Source organism: Haliotis cracherodii, unplaced genomic scaffold (genome assembly GCF_022045235.1).
Source record: "Haliotis cracherodii isolate W230 unplaced genomic scaffold, xgHalCrac1.p SCAF_10, whole genome shotgun sequence".
In the NCBI taxonomy this organism is placed as follows: Eukaryota; Metazoa; Mollusca; class Gastropoda; order Lepetellida; family Haliotidae; genus Haliotis; species Haliotis cracherodii.
The window spans coordinates 6,813,596-6,832,921 of NW_027266265.1; the positions used below are offsets into that span (position 1 = coordinate 6,813,596).

Sequence of the window (19,326 nt, forward strand, 5' to 3'; positions counted from 1 at the left end):
TGATGGACGAGGTGGGTGATCCCTGGGTACATGATGGGGTGGACTGGGGTAGATAGGTCTTGATGGCCAGTCTACAGAAGTAGAAGAACATGATGGACGAGGTGGGTGATTCCTGGGTACATGATGGGGTGGACTGGGGTAGATAGGTCTTGATGGCCTGTCTACAGGAGAAGTACAAGAACATGATGGACGAGGTTGGTGATCCCTGGGTACATGATGGGGTGGACTGGGGTAGATAGGTCTTGATGGCCAGTCTACAGAAGTACAAGAACATGATGGACGAGGTGGGTGATTCCTGGGTACATGATGGGGTGGACTGGGGTAGATAGGTCTTGATGGCCAGTCTACAGAAGTACAAGAACATGATGGACGAGGTGGGTGATTCCTGGGTACATGATAGGGTGGACTGGGGTAGATAGGCCTTGATGGCCAGTCTACAGGAGAAGTACAAGAACATGATGGACGAGGTGGGTGATTCCTGGGTACATGATAGGGTGGACTGGGGTAGATAGGCCTTGATGGCCAGTCTACAGAAGTACAAGAACATGATGGACGAGGTGGGTGATTCCTGGGTACATGATGGGGTGGACTAAGTCTTGATAGCCAGTGTGGCCCGTAGATGATGGGATGGTTCACTTCAGGGGTGTTGTGTGTGGGTATGTTACATCTTGATAGCTATAGATTCTGGGTTGGTTAAATTAGTCAGGGATATCAGACCTTGTTCCTTGATTGGATTAATCCTCAGGACATGTAAAACAATTTTGCACCATTCCCCATTTAGTGCTGTTCAGTCTGTTACAGATTACGATGTGACTTTGCAGAACAAAATGTCAACAAACGTCAGTAGGTATTCGCAAGGATGACAGCTCCCCCTAAACCCCACATCCTCTGTTCCAGTCACACAAGCTGAAGAGCGAGCTGCAGCTGATGAAGCAGAACTACCGCAGTGCCAATGAGGAGATCACGGGTCTGCGTGTGGCGTTGGAGGAGTCACGGTCGAACGGAGACCGCCTGCATCGGGAGAGTGAGCTGGTGGTGCAGAACGTCAACACCTGGGTGCAGGAGCAGAAGTGAGTGTCATGCAGCGCGGCCGTGGATGTCAGAAATCAGACTCTTGTTATTCTCTTAGTCTGAAACCTCTCAATTCCCCTTCCATCCTTTTAGAGCAGGAAACTCCCCTTCCTTCTTCCAGAGAAGTGAACTCCAAATTGCCCTTCCTTCTTCCAGAGAAGTGAACTCCAAATTGCCCTTCCTTCTTCCAGAGAAGTGAACTCCAAATTGCCCTTCCTTCTTCCAGAGAAGTGAATTTCAAATTGCCCTTCCTTCTTCCAGAGAAGTGAATTTCAAATTGCCCTTCCTTCTTCCAGAGAAGTGAACTCCAAATTGCCCTTCCTTCTTCCAGAGAAGTGAATGTCAAATTGCCCTTCCTTCTTCCAGAGAAGCGAACTCCAAATTGCCCTTCCTTCTTCCAGAGAAGTGAACTCCAAATTGCCCTTCCTTCTCCCAAATTGCCCTGTAGTCCTTCAATAAACAACGTTAATGTGCCTACACACAGTGTAGGCATGCCATGAAGGTGTGTTTGGTTCAGAGTAACCAGTGTCTGCTGCAGTTTGTTGAATTGTGTAAGAATACGACTTGTAAACCAAACTATGCTACACCTACTGATAACCCAGTAGGAACAGAATACACTACAGTAGTCATCATTTTTGTCTGGCTTTACAAAAATTCAAAATATACTACTCAAAAAAAGTTAAGGAACACCCGATTTCTTCACATGACTGTAGTTAATCTGTCATGACATGACAGATTAACTATATACCCCTATGAAAAAAATTGGAAAAAATAACATGTCATATTAACTAGTCATATGAAAGAAATGGGTGTGAACTTTTGAATAGTAAATAAAAAGTTTAAAACTATGCTGATTTCTCTCACTGTGCTTTCATAAATTATTGCTTAAAAAACAATTTCTAAACCAAGACTTATTCCATTCTCAGCTGTTGATAGTAGAGTGTAAGCTGAAAGGTGTTGTTTAGGGGTGAAACCTTTGGGAACATGTTTGTAAATACAAATGGTTCCTTCTAAATTAACAGGGAACAAAGAATAAACCTGTCTTCTTTCCTTCTTTTTTTGTCTTATTAGGTACATGTAGTCTGTAGTTGATATTTTATGTGAAGGCAGGGTTTGGTGTACAAAGCGGATGTTGAGATGGATTTAGCATGTGTTGGCATCATGGAATGGTTTGAATTTTTCCCCTTGTTTATTAAGAATGAGAGTTTGTTGCAGTTTAAAGCTGATTTTCATGTTTTTATTTTGTTTGTCAGTCCCTGACTGATGGCGAGGTCAGTTGTAATTTGTGTATATATTTTATATTTGCCATGTTAGACTTCTGTTTGTGATACTGGTTCTGAAAACATTTATTTATGTGGTGTTTGCTTGAAATGTTTTATGTTGATTTCTTAGTGGGTGTTTGTGTGAAACTTCAACCATATGCTTTGTTGACTTTAACATTCTCTGCCAAACAGCCTTACTTGGAGCACAGAATCTTGTTATCCTACTCGAAAATTGTAAAGTCCAAATTCTTAATCACTTTGTGATTATATTAATAGATGTTATTATTATTATTCTCCCTGTGAGGATTGTGGGTCTGATTGAGCGGTGGGGTAGCCTAGTGGTTAAAGCCATTAGCTCTTCACGCCAAAGACCCGGGTTCGATTCCCCACGTGGGTACAATGTGTGAAGCCATTTCTTTTGTCCCCGCCTTGATATTGCTGGAATATTGCTAAGTGTGGCATAAAACCATACTCACTTACTTATGGGTGTGATAGGTCCCTAGTACACAGACATGGCTCCCAGAGAGGATCTGGGGTATATCTCATGAACCTCTGCTTGGACTACAAAGATGGCCATCTTGTTTCAATGTGTGAACTGACTGACAGTGTGACACAGATCAGCTCTCACCCAAGGGAATATTGCTAAGGTTTAGGACAACATTAACAGACACCCACTAATCCTGGTGGATCACTAGTTAAGCTCTGTGTAATACTGAACCCATGTAATGGCCGCTGGTTGAAGTTTCCCACCCATTCCTACTAGGCATGCCTTGTGTTCACCTACTGTGTAGGTCTGTTCCTGTGTTGACTCACCTGTGTTGTGTTGCAGAGCTGCCAATGAGAAACTGGGCAACAAGATTAGGTAACTCTCGCTACCATCCTTGTCACTCTGGCTACCCTCCTTGTCATTCTGGCTACCCTCCTTGTCACTCTGGCTACCCTCCTTGTCACTCTGGCTACCCTCCTGTCACTCTGGCTACCATCCTGTTCCTCTGGCTACCCTCCTTGTCACTCTCAATAACCTTTTTGTCACTCTGGCTACCCTCCTGTAAAACTGGCTACCCTCCTTGTCACTCTGTCTACCCTCCTTGTCACTCTTTCTACCCTCCTTGTCACTCTCGCTACCCTCCTTGTCACTCTTGCTACCCTCCTTGTCATTTTCGCTACCCTCCTTGTCACTCTGGCTACCCTCTTTATCATTCTCGCTACCCTCCTTGTCACTCTGGCTACCCTCCTTGTCATTCTGGCTACCCTCCTTGTAACTCTGGCTACACTCCTTGTCATTCTCCCTACCCTCCTTGTCACTCTGGCTACCTTCCTTGTCACTCTGGCTACCCTCCTTGTCACTCTGGCTACACTCCTTGTCACTCTGGCTACCCTCTTTGTCACTCTGGCTCCCCTCCTGTCACTCTGGCTACCATCCTGTTACTCTGGCTACCCTCCTTGTCACTCTGGCTACCCTCCTTGTCATTCTGGCTACCCTCCTTGTAACTCTGGCTACACTCCTTGTCATTCTCCCTACCCTCCTTGTCACTCTGGCTACCCTCCTTGTCACTCTGGCTACCCTCCTTGTCACTCTGGCTACACTCCTTGTCACTCTGGCTACCCTCCTTGTCACTCTGGCTACACTCCTTGTCATTCTCGCTACCCCCTTGTCACCCTCGCTACACTCCTTGTCACTCTCACTACCCCCTTGTCACTCTCACTACCCCCTTGTCACACTCGCTACCCTCTTTGTCACACTCGCTACCCTCCTTGTCACACTCCCTACCCTCCTTGTCACACTCACTAACCTCTTTGGCACTCTCACGACCCTCCTTGTCATTCTCGCTACCCTCCTTGTCACTCTGGCTACCCCCCTTGTTACACTCTCTACCCTCCTCGTCATTCTCGCTACCTTCCTCGTCATTCTCACTACCCTCCTTGTCACTCCTGGTCACCATACTTCCTTCACTGTCTCCTGCATGGCTGTATTGATGTCTGTCATTCTGCTAGTGCTGCCCGGTTGATGTATAGACATGTGCCATCTAGCTGAGTGACATGGGTTGATGGGTTTCTGTGTTGTGGGGGCTGTGGATCCAATGGTGTTTCACCTGTCATTGTGTTCTAGTTTCACTGAAGCACTGAATGTCATTGTTAGAAGTATTTAACATGTTTCTGAACCAAGTAGAACCAAGATTTTTTGATGGAAAGAAATATGGAAATGACATGGTTGTGTATGTCATCTCTGCACCTACTCTTGTCTCACATTTACATCACCATCAAGTCATCGTCACACCATCATTTGACCATCGTCACACCAATATTTCATAATCATCACTAACTTTGCATCACACTTTCGTCATACCATCATCACACATCATCAGACCAATGTCACACCATCATCACACCATCGTCACACCCTCACCACGCCATCACCACACCATTGCTACACCATCACCACACCATTGCCACACCATCACCACACCCTCACCACACCATCACCACACCATTGCTACACCATCACCACACCATCACCACACCATCACCACACCCTCACCACACCATTGCTACACCATCACCACACCATCACCACACCATCACCACACCATTGCTACACCATCACCACACCATTGCCACACCATCACCACACCATCACCACACCATCACCACACCATTGCTACACCATCACCACACCATCACCACACCATCACCACACCATCGCCACACCATCACCACACCACACCACAGCCTCGCCACACCATCACCACACCATCACCACACCATCGCCACATCATCACCACACCATCGCCACACCATCGCCACACCATCACCACACCACACCACAGCCTCGCCACACCACACCACACCATCGCCACACCATCATCAAACTGAGATAAGGTTACAGCAGCAGCTTCAGCTTCAGCTTCAGGAGATGATGATGTTCCTTGGCATCACGTCAGTTGCAGACATACTCTGCACAAATACTGCACATTTACTGCATATGCTTTCTTAACTTCTGTTTCCATTGTATTCTTTCATTTCTTTTACTTGTACCATTTAATCAACCTGATTTAATATTGCCATTTTATAAAAGCAGTGTTAATTCTAACTTGTAAAAGGACTACTTTATCTTAATCGTAATAACAAACCATTTGTGAGAATATTTTCCTGTACACATCTATTTTTTCTATAAGATGTTTTTTGAAAGTATACAGAATAATAGTTGTAGGAGTGCGTTATATTTATATAAACTCATAGTAAGTACATGTGTACCAGGCTAGCTGTCATTATGTCAGTGTACCCATGGGGATTCAATGTGTGAAGCCCATTTCTGGTGTCCCCCGCCGTGATATTGCTGGAATATTGCTAAAAGCGGCCTAAAGCCATACTCGCTCACTCACTCCCCCATGGGGATTCAGGGTTAGAATTGGTCCCCAGCAACCTATGCTTGTTGTAAAAGGCGACCGAATGGATCAGTTTGGTCAGGCTCGGTGACTTTGTTGATTGCATGTGTATCGTTGCTCACAATATCATTAAATGCTTTGTCTGGACCCTCTCGATTGACATTGTCATATAAATGGAAGGTTACTGAGTGCTGGTTAGACAACAAAGAAATGAACTGTGTGGGATGGTGGCTCATGTTGTGATGTGTTTGCAGGGAGCAGAGTAAAGCCATCATGAACCTGACAGCCGAGAAGGAGTAAGTACCTCCATCACCTCAATTCATACCCTCATCACTTAATTAGTGTCAGTAGACCGCAAACCTAATGTCATAGTTTAAATATATTCTTACCTTTTGGTTATGTGCCACTGTGAAATAACTGTATGTAGGTCAATGGTTAATGTGCTGACTGATCTCACAGTAGACTCCAGGTTGACCTGCGATGTTGGTTGAATTTGTCAAGCTCATTTTCTGTTGCCTATTCATGAAAATAGCTAATGCTTGAACACTTGTCATATATGAATATTGTGTCAAGTGGCGCCCTCTCTGAGTGATACGGTTCCCTCTCTGAGTGATACGGTTCCCTCTCTGAATCATGTGGCGCCCTCTCTGAATCATGGGCGCCCTCTCTGAATCATGTGGCGCCCTCTCTGAATCATGTGGCGCCCTCTCAAAATCATGTGGCGCCCACTGAATCATGTGGCACCCTCTCTGAATCATGTGGCATGAGTCAAGATTTGTGTGTATCCAGCAAGGCTTGCACCTTTTAAGAGTTACTGGCCCTTCTCAAAACCTACTGGCCTACAACAAAATGGTGGAGGCCATGAAGTGGCCGAACCTGAGCTCGTGTTCCATCTAGTGGGGTTCTGAAAATTGAACTCCTTACTCTCCATGACGGAGATTAAATCTTGGCTTCCATTTGCCTCATTTGATGGCGATTTTTTATCAAATAAAGAAGTTGTTGTACACAACATAACGAAATGGCAGCCAGTTGTCATTCTACTGAGATGATCCCATTAAAAAAAATTAAACATACACGGAGAAGACTAGCCACACAGGCCATCTACCTTACGTGTCAGCAAGCCCTTTGTTATTTTAACTGGCCACGGTCCTACTGGACAGCAGTTAACTCGACCCCTGTGCCCTCTGTGTCATTTGGCTCCCTCTGTAATGAGGTGCCCCCTGTGTCATATGGCGCCCCCTGTGTCATGTGGTGCCCTCTGTGTCATGTGGTGTCATGTAGTGCCCCCTGTGTCATATAGCGCCCTCTGTGTCATGTGGTGCCCCCTGTGTCATATGGTGCCCCCTGTGTCATGTGGTGCCCTCTGTGTCATGTGGTGCCCTCTGTGTCATGTGGTGCCCCGTGTCATATAGCACCCTCTGTGTCATGTGGTGCCCCCTATGTCAGTTGGTGCCCCCTGTGTCATGTGGTGCCCCCTGTGTCATGTGGTGCCCTCTGTGTCATGTGGTGCCCCCTGTGTCATATAGCACCCTCTGTGTCATGTGGTGCCCTCTTTGTCATGTGGTGCCCCCTGTGTCATGTGGTGCCCTCTGTGTCATGTGGTGCCCTCTGTGTCATGTGGTGCCCCCTGTGTCATGTGGTGCCCCCTGTGTCATATAGCGCCCTCTGTGTCATGTGGTGCCCCCTATGTCATATGGTGCCCCCTGTGTCATGTGGTGCCCTCTGTGTCATGTGGTGCCCCCTGTGTCATATAGCACCCTCTGTGTCATGTGGTGCCCCCTATGTCATATGGTGCCCCCTGTGTCATATGGTGCCCCCTGTGTCATATAGCACCCTCTGTGTCATGTGGTGCCCCCTGTGTCATATAGCACCCTCTGTGTCATGTGGTGCCCTCTGTGTCATATAGCACCCTCTGTGTCATGTGGTGCCCCCTATGTCATATAGCACCCTCTGTGTCATGTGGTGCCCCCTGTGTCATATAGCACCCTCTGTGTCATGTGGTGCCCCCTATGTTATATGGTGCCCCCTGTGTCATATGGTGCCCTCTGTGTCATATAGCACCCTCTGTGTCACGTGGTGCCCCCTGTGTCATGTGGTGCCCCCTGTGTCATATGGTGCCCTCTGTGTCATGTGGTGCCCCCTGTGTCATATGGTGCCCCCTGTGTCATGTGGTGCCCCCTGTGTCATATGGCAACCCTCTGTGTCATGTGGTGCCCTCTGTGTCATGTGGTGCCTTCTGTGTCATGTGGCGCCCCCTCTGTGTTATGTGGCGCCCTCTGTGTCATATGGTGCCTTCTGTGTCATGTGGCGCCCCCTCTGTGTCATGTGGCGCCCTCTGTGTCATGTGGTGCCCCCTGTGTCATGTGGCGCCCTCTGTGTCATGTGGCGCCCTCTGTGTCATGTGGCTCCCTCTGTGTCATGTGGCGCCCTCTGTGTTACAGGCAGCTGCTGGAGCAGGTACAGAAGTATCAGAAGCAGAACAACAAGATCCGGATAGAACTGGAGGAGAGGCGAGCAGAGGGAGACAAGTTCAAGGTCAGTCATGTGATCACAGAGCAGAAGTACGATTGATGTTAAACACACTGTGTTTCAATGTAGAGCAAGGTCACATATAGATTGAAACTTTTAAAACTGAATTTGGAATCATACAGTATCAGAAGTATAATGTAGGTTATTTACTACTACTTATCATTGTTGAGTATCGAGGGATATGCCTGACTGTTCTTGTCCACAAGTTTGTCCACACTCTGTGTCACGCAGGCAGGAAGATTTGAATGTATATTGATGGAAACAAATAAGGGAACAATGAGAAATATAGGGATAGCTCTACTGTCAGTACATTTGAAATAGCGTGCATACAAATTCACCATGTCAAAATCAAAAGTTGAGATGCGATAGTGTGCATTGTTTCCAGCTGCAAACATGACAGCATATCAATTTACTGTGTCTAAACTAAGTGTTTCCTTATTCTTTCCCTAAGTATATTTTCGCTGTTTATCTGTATGTGTATGCATGATCAGCTCGTTTTATGCATGTATCTAAATAGCTAGTGTCCCGACCTGACAGTTAATGTGACCCTGACCTTTGTGTGCTGCAGGCTCTCCAGAGTCACTCCACCCACCAACAGGTGCTCCTCAACCAGCTCAAGTCACGCCTCGAGGAACACGAGTGAGTACAAGCACTTGTCAAGTAGCAGTACCAAACAGTTGTAATTCGTCCAGCCAGTATGAAATAGTTCTCAAGTTGACAGTACCAAGCATTCATCAGCCAAACAGGATTAATTTTCATGAAGCCGACATGATAAAGCATTTGCCAAACCATCTAATGTTTGTCAAGCTGTCCGTTCCAAATGTTTCTCAAGCTGCCTGTTCCAAATGTTTGTCAAGCTGCCCGTTCCTAATGTTTCTCAAGCTGTCCGTTCCAAATGTTTGTCAACCTGTCTGTTCCAAATGTTTGTCAAGCTGCCTGTTCCAAATGTTTGTCAACCTGTCTGTTCCAAATGTTTCTCAAGCTGCCCGTTCCAAATGTTTCTCAAGCTGTCCATTCCAAATGTTTGTCAACCTGTCTGTTCCAAATGTTTGTCAAGCTGCCTGTTCCAAATGTTTGTCAAGCTGCCCGTTCCAAATGTTTGTCAAGCCATTGTATCAAGCATTTGTCAAACTGTAATTACCAAAGATTTGTCAAACCATCATTACTAAGATTCGTCAAGCTTTCAGTAGCCAAACATTTCTTAAGCTTTCAGTAACCAAACATTTCTTAAGCTTTCAGTTCCAAACGTTTGTCCAGCCATAAATACATAACTATGTCAAATTTGTAACTTTGCCTATCCTTTCCATTTTTACCCAACTGTAAGTGGTTTCAACACAAAGAAGCCATTTAATAAACCAATAATGATGTAAACCAAAAATGGAATAGCCTTATGACCCCATCTCTGAACCACATCTCATGATGAATAGAGTTGTGACTTTGTTTCTTTTCTTGCAGAATTGAACAAGATCAAGAACTCAAATCTAAAGTATACACAATAGAAGACCTCCATGCAAGATTAAAATCAAACATAGAAAATATTCAACAACTCAGTCAGCAGGTAGGTGGCACAAGCAACAGGACATGATTACCTGTCTTGTAAGGAGTTGACAGGTCTATTGTACTCACGTTTTATCTGTGTTCCTGCTTACAGGGGGCATGGTGAAGTTGCCTGAGGTGCAGCGTCCCTTAGGCATGCCAGAAATCTGTGATTTGGGGTTTGGATCCCAGGTTTTCCCTGATTAGGTGGTGAGGTTTGTCAGCACCATACCCATGCTCGTGGGTTTCACCGTAGTGGTAAACGTCCGAGACCTGCATCACTTTGGGCTTTCCTCCCACATGAAGCAGACTAGCTGTGTATGACTGAAATACCGTTCACAGCACCCTGTGGGGATACTGGGTTGGTATTGGTTGCCAGCAGCCTATGCTGGTCAAGAGGCGGCAGACTCTGTGACTTGGTTGATTGTATGTCATCTCATCTCGACCGCATGATTGTTGTTCACAATAATGATTTCTGGATTGTCTGGTCCAGACTCGATAATTTACAGGCTGCTGTGAGAGAGCTAGAATATTGTTAAGAGCAGCGTTAAACAACAAACACACTAACTGTTGAAAACACATCCTCCTTGCCTACAGTTGAGTGCGGTCCAGAAGGAGAATGTGCGACTGCGTGGTGAGCTGGACCGCGAGGTGGCGACGAGGCAGACCCTGGAGCTGCAGGTGGAGAGCAAGGAGCAGATGCTGAGCAGCATCAAGTCACACAACGACACCAAGATGCATCAGCGGATGATTGGAGAGCAAGGCCTGCTGTACCGCGGCAGCGACATCGAGAAGGCGGTGAGTACCTTACAGGGATCAGCTGCTAGTCCTTGAATACTGCTACATGGGAAGAAGTACCTTTAATTGTTGGGGTAGGATTTCAGGGAGTCATGCTTGTGTCATGATGTATGTTCCTACTGCGTCTTCCTGACAGGTTTTGTGATAAGTGTGACCATGATGAACTGACAGCCAAACCTTTTTGAGAATGGATTATCAGACTATCACAGAACTCAAGTAGTAGCCAAACAATCTCAAATGTTGGACCTAGGTCACATTATTTTGGGGCCTATGTCCGGTTAATGTTACGTCTATATCAGGCTTATGTTGAGCCTATGTCAGGCTTATGATTGATCTATGACAGGCTCATGAGGGCCTATGTCAGGCTTATGTTGAGCCTATTTCAGGCTTATGATGGGCCTATGTCAGGCTTATGATGGGCCTATGACAGGCTTATGAGGGCCTTTGACAGGCTCATGTTGGGCCTATGTCAGGCTCATGTTGGGCCTATGTCAGGCTTATGTTGGGCCTATACAAGACTTATGTTAGGCCAATGTCAGGCTTATGTTGAGCCTATGTCAGACTTATGTTGGGCCTATGTCAGGCTTATGTTGGGCTTATGTCAGGCCTATGTCCGTCCTGTGTTGGGTCTGTGTCAGGCCTATTTCTGGCCAATGTCGGGTGTACATCAAGCCTATGTCAGTTCTGTGCGAGTAAATAGAGGGGCCGGGGTACATGTAACAGCTATGTATTTCAGGAGAGACTCACAGACGGAATCCATGTGTCCCCAGCAGAACGGGACTGGGAGGACAGACAGGTAGAGAGGGAGTTGTTGCTATGGTAACACTAGGCTGCTAGAGGGAACTCCCTAACCTATGTGAACGCTGTCCAACTCTCTGATCTCTGATTAACCTTCAACCAGAGCTTGTCACTTGTCACTTGAAACTCATTGTGTGTTTTTTCATTAATACTTCATATATGAGGGGGAATATGCTGGAATAAGGGTACCTTTCTGTAAAATGGCTTGCATGACTGTGGAACCATTAAAAACGATTGCTAGGAATAATGGTATTATTTTGTATAATGGGTTGCATGACAATGGTACCATTTGAATCATTGTCTCACTCTGTCATTGCTTCACATACAGTTGTACCAAAAAGTGAGTGAGTATGGTTTTACGCCACTTTTATCAATATTCCAGCAATATCATGGCGGGTGACACCAGAAATGGGCTTCACACATTGTAACCATGTGGGGAATCAAACCCAGGTCTTTGACGTGACAAGGGGGGCACAGGTGGCCCAGTCGTCTAAGGCACCGCGATCTGCTGTGCAGAGTTGCATCCCTTGGGCACGCCAGAAACCTATGACTGTGGTTTGGAATCCCGGTTCGCCCAAATTATGTTTCTAGGTTTGTCAGCACCATACCCGTGCACGTGGGTTTCACAGAAGTGGTAAACGTCTGAGACCTGCATCGCTTCGGGCTTTCCTCCCACATTAAGCTGACACGCCGTGATATAACTGGAATACAGTTAAAAGCGGCGTTAAACCCAACTCACTCACTTGGACGTGACAAGCGAACACTTTAACCACCAGGCTACCCTCTTGCCCATTGTACTAAATAAGACATAATGTCTGTTCTATGTTAGCCTGAATCAAATGCTGCTATATTTGATCAAGACTTGATTACTTTCCAGCTGCTGAGATATGGTATCACATGTGAATGGTATCTATATGTGTCCTGTCTGGTTGTTATGGTAACTTAATAGTGTAGATATCCGCTCCCACCGTCAACCATTCCTTTTATCAAGACTAGAAAAATTTCAAGCTGCTGTGGTATGACTGTAATATCGCTGACTAAGCACTATGGGTGGGACGGGTAACTTGGGTACCCAGGTCGGGTGGGTACTGAGTAGGACCCGGGTTACCACAGGACTACCCGGATCCCTGATTAGTCATGTGATATATTGTTTAATGACAAAAATTATCTGGAATTCTAATGGTTACACTACACGTCACTAATGTTCGCATTTCTTTCTGATCATGCACACATTCCTTCTGACTTTTCATATGGTTGAATAAAGACACTTCAGTGTTTGCATGACTGGATTATTTGAGACATACGTTTTGCCAGGGCTATGGTAAAAAAATACCCAATCGGACATTTTGTACCTATTTCTTGAGACCTACCGTGGGTAACCGGGTAGGGTCGGGTAATAAGGTGATGGGTACCCAGATATTGAATTTGGACTCGTCCCAGTCCTATTAAGCACATTGTTAAACCTTTGCAGACCCAGGCAGCGCTGAGTCGTGCAGCAGACGAGATGGGGGCCGACCCCCACAGTTTGGACAAGGCCTACTGGATACAGAGAGTGGGCGAGGTAGGTCCAACTCCCTAGTTCACACCTTGTCACATTAACATCTATTATAGATCGCCATCAGGTCCATTGCTAGATGGCTTCATGAGAAGTTGCTAGTTTGTAATTTGGAGTTTGGAAATTTAGAAGTAGCAGTATTATTATAAATATTATTAATCAGTATATGATTATTTTCATTGTATATACGTGTTTGTTGAGCCTGCAAGCTGTCATATTGTATTAATGGCCTCCCAAGTACTCCTGTGTGATAACCAGCTTGCTTCTTGTTTACCTCAGTGCAGATGTTAGATGTATGCTTAAAGGTGTGTAATGTAACCAATGCTTCTAAATTATATACTTCTATTTTGAAAAATTATTTATGTTCCTGTAAAATATGGCTATATTTCTATGGTCATGTTGTTTGTTGTTCACTTTTAATTGTACACTGGTGTTTTCTAGAGAAATAAGTACAATTTTTGTTATAAGAATAACATTGTCACTTAACATGATTTTTTCAACTAGATATTAACATGTTGTTTGATTTGTTTTCTGCACAGAAACATAGCCCATCAGGGAAATAATGTCTAGGTTAGTGCAATGTCTGTCTGTCTGTTGTGTTGTCTGTTGTGTTGTTGTGTTGTGGTGTTGTGGGGTGGCATGGTGTGAATGCTGTCAACTAAAACGCCATTCCTCTGTCGGACATCGCCTGTACTTCACTAACAGCTATTACTCATGTTATGTGCTACTCGCACTAATGTCGACCTTTCCCTGTCTGTGCCTTTAACTCACCTGGAGGTTACACACCACCAAATGTTTTCCCATAAACTTCTGTGGTAATGTTATGTTTTAAAAAAGATATATTTAGGGATTCAACAGCCAATCCATGTATGCATAGCCTGGCCTTAAAGCTGCAATAAAATATTGGTATTGTTTACCAGCTCGAAGCTAAACACACCAACCCCAGTACCAATTTAAATGCCACTTACCTGAAACTATCTGTGGACACACTGAGTATAAGTAATAATTTTAAAGAAAACAAAGACTAAATACAGAAAAACATGGTCTGTTTTAATTACTGGATGGATGTATATTTGAAAAACATAAATGTTACACAATATCATCCAATCACAGCTGCAGTTTCTCACTGCACTTTCTACGAAGGCAGCTGGCCGAACAACTGATTCTGATTTGGTGGAGTGGAACCTGAATACCGTATTTGACGTAATAAGCGCCCAGGGCGCTCTCTAAATTAGAAATAGGGGGCCCTTATTAGAATATAATTTTCAGGAGAGAAAAAAAAACAGAGTTGAAAGATCGTAAATTTCATGGTTTATGCTAACAGCCTGAAATGATACAAAAGAAAAGTCTGTGCGTATTATACATGACAGATATTTTTTCCAGAAATTAATTGCCCATAATTAAGGGTGCATATACCACACGAGTGCGTATTATACACGAATAGATAAATCTTGTGTACATTGATCAATCGGAAGGGGTGCTAATTGGGATTGTGCACTAGCTATTCAATATATTAGCAAATATGGGCGCTTATTAGAGCGGGGCGCTCATTACGTCAAATACGGTATGTCAGTAGGCTGTAATCTGAACATTTGGACAATAACTGGTAGATCTTACCTGACCATAATAAATTAAGCTAGGCCCATGCTACAGACTAGTGGCTAAAGTCACAGACTGATATCATATATAACTGTTTATGGAAGAGGTCATGCTCCTGAAGTAAAAACTACACTAAAATGTCTGCATTGTTCTATACAAGAAGAAGGCAAAAAAGGCTGTCTCCTAGATTTTACTGCATGCATCAAGTCTTCTGTTGATGGGACTGCAGCACCTTCTCCCCCTTGTCCCATCATCATCCACGATTATGTTTCTAGGTTTGTCAGCACCATACCCGTGCTCATGGGTTTCACCGAAGTGGTAAACGTCTGAGACCTGGATCACTTTGGGCTTTCCTCCAAAATTTGGCTGATATGCCTCGATACAACTGGAATACTGTTCAAAGCGGCGTTAAACCTAACTCACTCACTCACTCTTGGTTGAATGTAGCTCATCCAGTATGTTTGATTATTAAGGCCGACTTGACTTACATAGAAGCTCCCACTCCTGTAGTACACTGGTGCTGTACTCTCCAGAATGAAGGAAGGTTGTCATCTGTTTTAGAAGGTGTAACTTCTATCTTGTCGTATAGTCTAACCATGTAACAGATTTGGCCCAGGCATATTGCTGTGTGCTTGACCTTGTGAGGAGTCCAGCTCTGAATACGTCTCTGGTCACTGATGCTTGCCGACTAGATGTTTGGTGGTCAGTCTTAGTGACTTGGCTGATTGTGTGGTGAGGCTTGTTGACTTGGCTGATTGTGTGGTGAGGCTTGTTGACTTGGCTGATTGTGTGGTGAGGCTTGTTGACTTGGCTGATAGTGTGGTGAGGCTTGTTGACTTGGCTGATTGTGTGGTGAGGCTTGTTGACTTGGCTGATTGTGTGGTGAGGCTTGTTGACTTGGCTGATTGTGTGGTGAGGCTTGTTGACGTGGCTGATTGTGTGGTGAGGCTTGTTGACTTGGCTGATTGTGTGATGAGGCTTGTTGACTTGGCTGATTGTGTGATGAGGCTTGTTGACTTGGCTGATTGTGTGGTGAGGCTTGTTGACTTGGCTGATTGTGTGGTGAGGCTTGTTGACTTGGCTGATTGTGTGATGAGGCTTGTTGACTTGGCTGATTGTGTGATGAGGCTTGTTGACTTGGCTGATTGTGTGGTGAGGCTTGTTGACTTGGCTGATTGTGTGATGAGGCTTGTTGACTTGGCTGATTGTGTGATGAGGCTTGTTGACTTGGCTGATCCCGTTAGTCGCCTCTTACGACAAGCATGGGTTGCTGAAGACTTATTCTACCCCGGATCTTCATTTGCCTTCAGTTTGACTGCTTATTTCAGACCAGTAGTTTATGAAACAAAATTATATTTAGGCCAAAACAATTAGTCCCTCAGTAATCACAGGCTAACAGACTAGTTGTAGTCTTTCAATTAATTTTTTGTCCATGACTAACCAACCTACCAACCTACTATCCCGTCATTTCTTTTAAAACTTTAACATTGAGACTAAAGCTAGTGTGTAGACAATTTGTTTCAAAACAGGTTGAAATCAAGTTGTATGATGTGTGTAGGTAGTGTCATGGCTTCTGTGATCCTGGAGCTGTCCCTCTCACAGGAAATGCTTCAACTGTTCTCACTCCCTGCTTTTCTGTCCTGTGGTGGTTTTTGCATGATCAGCTGGTGAATATTGTGGCTTGATGCTTTCTTGCAGAGTGTAACCAATGTGTATACTAGTTCAGCCTCTCCGTTTCAATATATTTCACCTCCATTTCAAACAGAAACCTGGAATATAGCGTAGAATCATATGTAGAATTCTGGGAGACTGACATATGAAAAGTGGAATTAATTTAGACTTTGTTCATTAGTAACTTTACTGTATTGGGATTGAAACTGGAAATGATACAATGAAATATCAGTGTGACCACTGTGCTAGTTACCTTGGAAAACACTCTCTTTTAATAGTTGAATAAACTTGCATTAAAAGTATCATGTTTGCCAGATAGAAGGGACTGTGTGACTCACTACTTGTATCGTGGCCAGAAGCACCAGCTGCGGGACCGAGTGGCCGAGTTCGTGGAGTAGTAGTAGTATCTTCCTTTGTTACATCGTTATGTTCCCTTATTTGTTCCATCAGTATATGGGTTGTTCATTTTCAAATTTTCTAAATGATCATATATAACATGACAAAATAAATCTGACTGACCTGCAGTTCATGTGAGGGTTGAGAGTGTTTAAGGTGGGATTAAGCACACTCTATTATGTTGCCTGTGTGAAAGGAGTGTCAGGATGACCTCTGTTGTACTGACTAACCTCTGTTATACTAACTGACCTCCGTTGTACTGACTGACCTGTGCTGTACTGACAGACCTCCTTCATACATACTGACCTCTGTTACACTCACTCACTGTTGTACTGATTGATCTCTGTTTACTGAGAGACTTCTTTCATACATACTGACCTCTGTTATACTGACTGACCTCTGTTTTCACTCCAGTTGTCCATCCAGCTCCAGGAGAGCAGCGAGTACTGGTCAGACAAAGTCCGCGACCTCACCTGCCAGGTGGAGAAACACAGTCTCGCCCGCTCACCCAAACCTCGATGAGCCATCACCCATCTGGTCATGTCTGTCCGTCCATCCATCCGTCCATCAGTTGGCCTGTCCAAGCAGAAGCAGTGGACCAGTGTTGTTTTACAAGACTTCATGCTGACCTGTGTAACTATGGTAACCCATGCCAAGTTGTCATGGTTACATGCTTACATAATGTAATACCGGAGCATATCATCATATAAATGTATTATTTTCATTCAACCCAATGTATATAGCATTGTATAGAATATGTTTCTAAGTATTATTATTCTTGAAGGATGTTCAAGTTGAATCCTCATTCTATGCACAGCCATAATCAAGGACTGAAAATTTGAGGGGAAAGATTTGGGCCATTTTCTGTCTGTTTTTTGGCCTTAGAGACTTCCTATGGCTATGTATGGCTTGTATTGGTTGTATGACACGTGTTATTGTGCACCATACCAAAGCCATTATCTATGTCAGTAGAAACCTCTCTAGCTAAGTGTAGAAATGTGTATATTTATTTATTTTCATATTGGTGACTGTAGTATGGTTATGACCATGTGTCTCATATGAACAAATGCATCTTGTGTCATCTTTCGAAGTTTCGACTATTTTCAAGAAGTTAGGTATCTTGTTTTAATCCAGTGCTATGCCCACAGACACGTATCAGTTGATCCTGGGATGTTCTCCAGGCTTGTCTACCATCCATGCACATAGACAAAGTGTTCTTCCTTTTGAATGAGTACATCTACTGCTTTAGATGACTCGCATTACTATTAGAAGGAAAACTGAATTCATTCAAATGGGGCAACATTTCTGTTTTGGCTTGTTGAGGAGGAATAACCTTAGAGTCCTCCGGAAAGTCTGACAGTTATGAAGAGGAACCAAACTAGGAAAGCCATCTTTCCCTAACTATTTTCAGAATAAACAACATTTATGAAGAAGACACTCCATTGTTTCAAATGGATTTAATCTTGGTACTGTCGTCTTTTCTTTCTCAGAAATATTTTCATTGTTGGCAGGAATGAAAATACTTTCTATTTTAATTTTACATTAAGTAAAATGTTGAAAAACAGAAACACTAATAATAATAAACCCAGTTCCTTATGCCAGCTAAGTCTGGATGTGTGCTAGGATAGCAAGATGTATGTGTTCATATGGGACTTGAATGATGTTCTACTAGAATGTTGTATGCTAGTTGTGTATAGAGACTCTGCTGTATATTCATCTGTGTTATTTATATTGGAGGACCCTTCAGTATTGTAGTGCCCAGCAGCGGGCCATGCAGTCCTCTTTCACCAGCTCTTGCTGAAGTGTTCAGTAAGGGCTGAAGTGTTCAGTAAGGGCTGAAGCAGGAGAGATGACTGCTGCAGTGCTGCTGCTGGATTAGCAGGACTGGTGCCAGGTACGCTACACTGGAGGAGAAGAACTTGATTCACTGCCAGTCAGTAATTGGGAAATGTTACTGTGTTACTATAACTTGTAATCAGTTGACCATGGGAATAAGTGGTACACTTTACTCTGATAACAGTAATCTCAACTCACCACTTCTAAAGAAAAACCTTGAAAGATTGAACCTCAATTCACCGCTTCATAGCAAAATCCTTGAAAGATGGTATCTCAGTTCACTACTTCATTGCAAAAGCCTTGAAAGATGGTACCTCAGTTCACCACTTCATTGCAAAAACCTTGAAAGATGGTACCTCAGTTCACCACCTCATTGCAAAAACCTTGAAAGATGGTACCTCAGTTCACTACTTCATTGCAAAAACCTTGAAAGATGGTCCTTCAGCAAAGTTTGAACATATCCATGTCATGAGAGCAGCCATGTGACACAGTGTCTCTTTTGTGAGATACTGTTCTGTGTGAGGTGGCTATGCGTTGAGGTTTTGACTCAGAAGTGGCAAGTTGGGATAACTCGTTGGTGTAAGAAGGAAGTATGTGATATAACAGAGAATCCAGAAAGTTTTCAGTTTTACCTTACAAGGAGAGACTTGATTGAAGGTTTGGGACAGCTGACAGCCATTTTAGATCATCTGAGGACAATGAATTAAATGCTGCTTCGTCTGTGATTTGTTAGTTTGTTGATGTCCTCAGTCACTTTTGGTTTTAACTTCTACACAATCATGCTTTAATCTTGTCATTTCTTAGACTTTCCTTTTGGAAGTGTGCTCTTAATGTGTAATGAAATAATGTCAGACAAGGAATATTAAACTAAGATGTGCTCTCAAGCTGG

At 44.1% G+C, this 19,326-nt stretch overlaps 1 protein-coding gene across 1 annotated transcript in view; it reads left to right on the forward strand.

The window, feature by feature from the left end:
• Positions 1-19,093, forward strand: part of LOC139454007 (uncharacterized) — a 101,788-nt gene extending 82,695 nt beyond the window's left edge. The window contains exons 49-57 of the mRNA XM_071235479.1: positions 898-1,070; positions 3,163-3,195; positions 5,974-6,015; positions 8,161-8,254; positions 8,817-8,887; positions 9,704-9,806; positions 10,382-10,582; positions 12,852-12,941; positions 17,016-19,093. Of these exons, the coding sequence (XP_071091580.1) occupies positions 898-1,070; positions 3,163-3,195; positions 5,974-6,015; positions 8,161-8,254; positions 8,817-8,887; positions 9,704-9,806; positions 10,382-10,582; positions 12,852-12,941; positions 17,016-17,123 (915 nt within the window). The 3' untranslated portion in view covers positions 17,124-19,093. The remainder of the gene's footprint in view (positions 1-897; positions 1,071-3,162; positions 3,196-5,973; positions 6,016-8,160; positions 8,255-8,816; positions 8,888-9,703; positions 9,807-10,381; positions 10,583-12,851; positions 12,942-17,015) is intronic.
• The last annotated feature ends 233 nt before the right edge of the window (positions 19,094-19,326 follow it).